We start from the raw sequence: 6,548 nt of genomic DNA, 5'->3' as shown, positions 1-6,548 counted from the left end.
AGGTTTCCAAGAGCTCCTTTCCTAAATTCGTGCATCATTGTAATGACGAGCTGTATCCTGCGGTGAGATCTGAATCCCGAGACCTGATATAATTACATTTATAAAAGTTAAAGCAAGAATCATAATGTTAAAGCGTGATTCATAAATGTTGAAGCGAGAATCATTGATATTATCACAATTGGTTTTACATACCCCGAAAATACATTTCATTTTTTATCATTATTAATTTTAAATCACAATATGTACAACATCGGGATGATTGGCCAATACTGGTTACATCGTATTGTTTTTTTATTCGCTACAGGAGGATACTGGAGAAGTTATAAGGAAACCCATGCAGAACTCTGCACAGACAGGAGCCAGGGTCGGGAATTGAAATCAGGCGCTTGCTGTGAGGCGACTGCCGGAGGAAAGAACGCATCCAAGAGTTTGACCACCGTGGAGATAGAGTGATGAGATTGGTTAATGTGCAGGGGTGAGAGAGATGGTACTGGACCATGAGGGGTGCCTCCATCTAGAAATGGAGACTAGCTAATGATGACTAACCCAAGTAAATCACGTTTAGATGTTATACTGCAATCTCGTTCGTTTGGTAATATAAACAAAAAAATATTATTTAGCCTTTCCCCCCAATTTTTTCCTGGCTGGCCTGTTGACATAACGATAGATTAGAGAAATACCCTGTTAGAGAATGGCTCACGGAAGTTACCTCTTATCTGCACTTGGGGGCAGCACTTTCCCCACCTGCCCTGCTACAGAAAGTAATGTTAATCATATGACAACTAAACTATGTTTTTTTATTTTCAGAGCTGGAACTTAGATAGACAAATTGAGTGCAAAACGAGTGTTTTGGTGATCGGGCCTATATCATCAACCTAAGACATATCCATAATATTGGTTTGATTGTTATGGGCAAACACTCTCACAGGAGAGTGGCCTGGGAAAGTGACAACTCATTCATTAAACAAAAAACATTCGTCAATAACTCTGCTTTCAACGGAAGAGTTTATAATTGGCAACGTTTGGGGCAATGGCCCTTCTTCACAGGAGAGGTGACCTCTCTGGCCTCTGTGTGCTATGAAGAAGGGGCATTGCACAACATACGTATTGTTTACTTTTTCATTTAAGGCCATAGTGTTATTGACACGTGTTTTGATATTTGGGCTTGTGTATCACTGCAAATGCAGCAGCATCACCAGTTAATTTGTTTGGCTCACTATATATTCAGTTAAAAATCCAATGCTAACCTCAACTCGTATCATCGCCAGCTAAGTGCTCTGACCTCTGAGAAAACCCGGCCACCTCTTGTAAGTGGATTTTAATCCTTGAGATGTTTTTCCATGAAATAAGTAATTATTTGATTTTGCTTAATTATTCAAGAATTTAAATGATAAGTAAATATGGGTCTGACACCCACTTTGTCCAAGCATCAGGGTTGTTTGGCCTGCTGAACCAGTCCAGCACGGCCCAGGAGGGGCTAGGTTGTTTTTCCACTGAAGAAGCCGAGATCATTCTGCCGACATCATGTAAATCGAGTCGGGCACAGATAACATGACGCTATGTCCTCAGTCTACTGGCTGACGTCATGTGTGTAACCGATCTGCTACTACTCTCGTGGATGTGCAATGCCTCTGTGTTGAGTTCTGCCTCCCTTCTCGTCAATGGTCTGGCTGCGCAGAGTTGCAGAGTATGGCCAGTGCAGTTTATTTATACGAAGCTGCAATACGAAATAAATAATATTTAGCCTCCGCACTGCTCGCTCTCTACGGTCGGCCAATACCGCAGGTGGTGGGCGTGTGCCTGGATGAGGCTGCTCAATGAGACGGAGCTACAGGGCAGCGAGGTGGGGATAAACACAATCGGTGGAGATTGATCCTACAAATGAATGCTGACTTGTCAGCAAACACTTCAATCAGGGACAAAATTTTGGTGACAATTACACATGCAATGCATACATTGAGAAGTGGCGACGCCATATTTGAGTTGTGTGCTGACATCGCATGCAATGAACTACTCATTGGCCCCACACCTGCACCCCTGGGCCAGATTCAAATATCTCGTGAGGCCAGCGTAGCGTGGTTCGGTTCAGGCTCAGCATGATAAATATCCAGTGGAAAAACCACCCGTGCCCTGATGGCCCCACACCTATCCGGCTCGGATCCTCCGGTTGGAAACGGTACTGAATCTGAAAAGCCCCGTCTGCCCATGCGCCCTTTGCATGCCGTCACAAACTTCACCGCGGCGGCCTTGCCAGACGTGACGACGCTCCCCAGGTATTCCCGCACGTCACTTGCGCCAACAGCTTCGGAGCTGCCTGCCTCGCCCGCCCATGGCACCCCTCCCCCCGCCACCACAAACGCGCACATCGGCATCAAGAGGCGAAAGACGAATGCCAGCGCCAGCCGCGCCGCAGCCTCCATTGGAGCGCCGGCGATTCTGCCGAGGTCCCGCGCGCTTGGGATCGCGGGTGCGGCCACAACGACGCCGGCGCTACCAATGAACCGCCGGAATTGGTAAAGGCGGTGTCCGAGCAGGGCCCACATTAAGAACGAGGAGCCGCAGGCCACGGAGGCACAGATGGCGCCGAAGCCCCGGAGCCGGCGCACACGAACTGCTAGTGCCCGGCCGAGACAGGCGAGGGTAACGGTGGCGCCGGCGATGGTGAGCACGCGCAGCAGGGCGAGGAAGACGAGCGTTGCCGTAGAGAAGCGGAGCAGCTCGACGTAAAACGCCACCTCTTGGAAGCTTGTAAAGACTCCTGCGGGTTTTTGGTTGGGGAATGCGGTGCCAGAAGAGGAGAATAGAGCTTTGAAGGGTGGCACAAGTTACGTGCTTGTACGGTGGTGCTTGAATGCCTCGGCGACTCAAAGTGCCTCACTAAGAAACTCATCTAAACCGGTCCTGTGCCCTGCTGCAGTATAGTCAAGGAGACCCATAGTGGCAGCTGTCTCTGTTCCAACCTCACGAGATCTTTAATGTCCACTGTGCAGTAGAGAGAACCTAATTATGGTTCATTAATATACCCGCAGGATGAAATAAACTTTGTATTTTACCAGGTAAGTCCCACTGAGCTATGTAGCTCTTTTTCAGAAGCGACCTGGCCACAAATAATAGCTCAACAAATTGGCTTGTCACGTGGAAATTTATAGCAGACAAATACTCTAAACACATATTTCTAAATGTGGAGGGAAAAACCGGAGGACCCGTACAAAAACCTACGTGACCACGGGGAGAGAGAGATATATGCAAACTCCAAATAAACATCAGGCGTCAGTATATGGATTGAACCAACGAGTGAGGTAGTTAACATAAATTACGTATTTCACTCAATAACCCGCCGAGTAATTTTGCTAACACGGTTTGACGAGATTGAGTGCATTTTGGGTGATTTGGTGAGGGGCAGTATTGTATTTAGTGAATGCAATTATTTATCGAATTTTGTGCTTTTTTTTAGGCTCCAGAACCTTTCATAGAAATGTAACTCTTGTGCACTTGAATGACACCTGCAGCTGCATTTTTAATTAATATGGAAATATGGGCATGTCAGAGTTTTTTTCGTGTACTTCAAGAAGTATATGCCAATAATTCCACTGGAACCATTGCCAACACTTTCTTCCTTCTTCCGTTCGTAGCCTTAAACAGACTGTTAGGGTAACTGCTGTTAGCGAGCGCCAATGAAGGCCGGCACGGCACACAAGGGGGGTGGGTGGCCAACACCACGCCTGGCCGCCTTTATCTCCCCAATGGTGATATTTACACATTTCATCAGGTACTCATTTAAGGCTCAGTTAACCAAATACAAAGATCCCCTTAAGAGTCTTAACATACTTTTGGGGCAAGTGCTGCTAGCAATGCCCTAAGGAGGCCCGCAAGGTACACGAGGGGGTGGGTTCCCAGCACCGCACCTGGGCCTCCGTTGTTTCCCCCGTGGTGATGTTTAATTCGCAATGCACCAGGTAGTTATTTGAGGCTGAATTCACTTAAGGACACCCAGGACCCATTCAAATATTCATCACCGGTGTTGACTGCGACTGGTTATCGAACTCTGGCCACCTCAGCACAGTGCCCTAACCGGTACACTCCAGCTGCCCACAAAGCAACACCACCTTCTCCACTGCCACCACCACCATCATCGCACCCACGGCCACCACCTCGTGCTCACCAGTGCCAGTGGCGATGGTGCTGATTGCGCGATTGGCGGCGTCCACCCACTGGAAGTGCGCGGCGACGAGCTGCAGGCGCAGGGCGCAGGCGGCCGCCTCGAGCCACAGCACTGGGCAGCGCAGGCCGGCCAGGCCGTCGCGGTTCAGCGAGTGGAAGAGCTGGCGCGCCGCCTTCACCAGCGTCAACAGCACCAGTAGCACGCATGCTGGCAGCCACGACGACAAGGCCGGGGGAATGGCGAAGACGCGGACTCGGTGGGAGGGGAGGTCGTCATCTGCACACGTGCAATGAGGGACGCAAATCGTGCGACCAGAGTTCTCACTGTAAGCCTGCAGCGGACCTCCTCAATTGTACAATTTTACAATGTGGACTGCTTATAAAGTGCACCCTTGATTTGCACCAAGAGGAACCCGTGATGGTGATTATTATCGAATTTGAATGTAAGAGCGCAATAACACATCAGTTCCACAGGAAACACAAGCAGTTCCTAATGCATGTTATGTGGCAGTCCACTGCTGGATTGGGGGCTTTGTTATCATGCCAGGAGGGTGGTGTCGGGTTATTTGAGTAAACCTAATTGGAATATAACTTGGGAGAAAGATCTTGAATGAAGGGAGTATTCTTGCAGAATGATTGTCTTTGTCGAAATCAACCCGAATTTATCCACCTCTGGAGTCGCGTTATCAGAGATTGCAGTATATTAAGGAAGACCAGAAACGGGCATTGGCTATATTTGTATATAAGAATATTATTTAACCAATTCGCCAAGTTGATAATATTGGTTGGGGGGGGGGGGGGGGTGGTGGATTGAATGCCCCTCACACCAACATTCAGTAGAGTGTCTGACTGAAAGCTTGGCAGCTGGACTCGAGGTGACTTGAGAGATCGAATCCACGAAATCCATCGACTCGGACTGGACTGAGAATTTGCAGGTGCAGGTTGTTGTCGACTGGACTGAGGCTGTGACCAAAGTAAGCGATTGCTGACGACGTGGCTACTGAGCCGCCTGACCATCTCTGGGCGACCCGAGTTGTTTGCGAGCGCCATTTACCATCGGAAGCAAAGCGGGTAGCCATGGTGACGGTGGTAAACAGGTTGAGGTTCGCATTGAAGACACAGAATTCTACGAAGACGACCGCAGTGCGAGAGTCGACCCATGACATCCGCCGGAGACCCGCGATGACGTCGGCGGCGTCTTCGAGGCTGTCGCCCAGCGTCGCCACGTAGCCCGAGCCCGGGTACTCGGCGATGCCTCCTGCGGAAGGTCCGGTTTAGGTTAAAGGTGTCAAATCGTGGGAGTCGTATGACTCTACTTCGCCGTGCTCATGGGTGCAAGGTTCAGTTATTACACAGCTGACAAAAGCGTGGACTTTTAACGTCCAGGAAACCCTTGGAGATTTCCCAGGACAGCAGGAAAACCGAATGCATGGAGTCCCCCATACCAAGTGGCAGCGGAGCCTCGTCTGAGTAGCTCCACCACGATGCAGGGGACGACGCAAAGGAGGAGATCTCCTCTTGCGTGGGCGTGTACGGTGACCAGGCCTCGCCGTACATCGAGGAGTCTTCCTGCCACTGCGTGCTCCCGTCCACGCCCGCGTCAAGGGGGTTCAGTGCCCCCTTGTGCACACCGGACTCTGCTGGCACAGCGCCCCACGAGAGAGAGCGCCCAGTAAATACGACATGGAAAGTATTACTTCGGGCCAACTTTGCTCCAATGCTTCTAACCTTATGCCAGCATTGGCTCGACGTTGGCGTGTTTATTGGGTGAGTGCATGACGGTGACGAGCGGTAGCGCATTCACAGCTTGTTGCACAGAATCCCGGTTCGTGACCAGTGTAATCCCGATTAATACTGCAGTGTGCTTATCTTACCTATAAACGTCACTTTTTGTCTGTCTGTCAGACAGACGGACAGACCGTCTGTCTGTCTGTCCGTCCGTCTGTCTGTCTGTCCGTCTGCGTACGTTCCCTTCCGGGGGATTTAGCTCTCGGACCGTGGGGTTCGCCGAGATTAAATTTAGCAGGTGGGCACGCCCCCGGCCCCACGGTAAACTTAGGCATTTCCGATTTTTCGTCTCTAAACTTTAAATCGGACCGATTATCGATTTAGTGCGATTTCTCTTTATTTATTTATTATTGCCGACCAGCACATAATGAAGCACGCCGTTGCGCATGAGTGAAGGCGGTTGCCCCTGGCAACGGGCGGTTGGCCCCTGGCAACGGTTAGCAACGCCGCTTCGAGGTGGACGCCATTTTTAATTCCCGTTAAAATATGCGCACGCATTAACACGCGACGCTGAGGTAAATTCATCAAAGTTTCACGTCCTCTTCACTCCCCACCCACCCCCCAATGTGTGCAATCACTATCATAGGGTCGGTAGATAA

General features: G+C 49.9%; 1 protein-coding gene across 1 annotated transcript; it reads right to left on the bottom strand.

The window, feature by feature from the left end:
* Positions 1-944: 944 nt before the first annotated feature.
* Positions 945-5,739, bottom strand: LOC133360762 (polycystin-2-like protein 1). Its single transcript, XM_061579616.1, has 4 exons — positions 5,607-5,739; positions 5,216-5,419; positions 4,163-4,438; positions 945-2,758 (listed from the first exon to the last, which is right to left on the bottom strand). The coding sequence occupies exons 1-4, from the start codon at positions 5,716-5,718 to the stop codon at positions 2,049-2,051; spliced, it is 1,302 nt and encodes a 433-aa protein (XP_061435600.1). The 5' UTR covers positions 5,719-5,739; the 3' UTR covers positions 945-2,048.
* Between the last annotated feature and the right edge of the window lie 809 nt (positions 5,740-6,548).

Source organism: Lethenteron reissneri, chromosome 69 (assembly GCF_015708825.2).
Source record: "Lethenteron reissneri isolate LAM-NWPU_2019-01 chromosome 69, ASM1570882v1, whole genome shotgun sequence".
NCBI lineage: Eukaryota > Metazoa > Chordata > Hyperoartia > Petromyzontiformes > Petromyzontidae > Lethenteron > Lethenteron reissneri.
The sequence above is the reverse complement of the archived record's forward strand: the minus strand, read 5'-3'. Positions and strand labels throughout refer to the sequence as shown.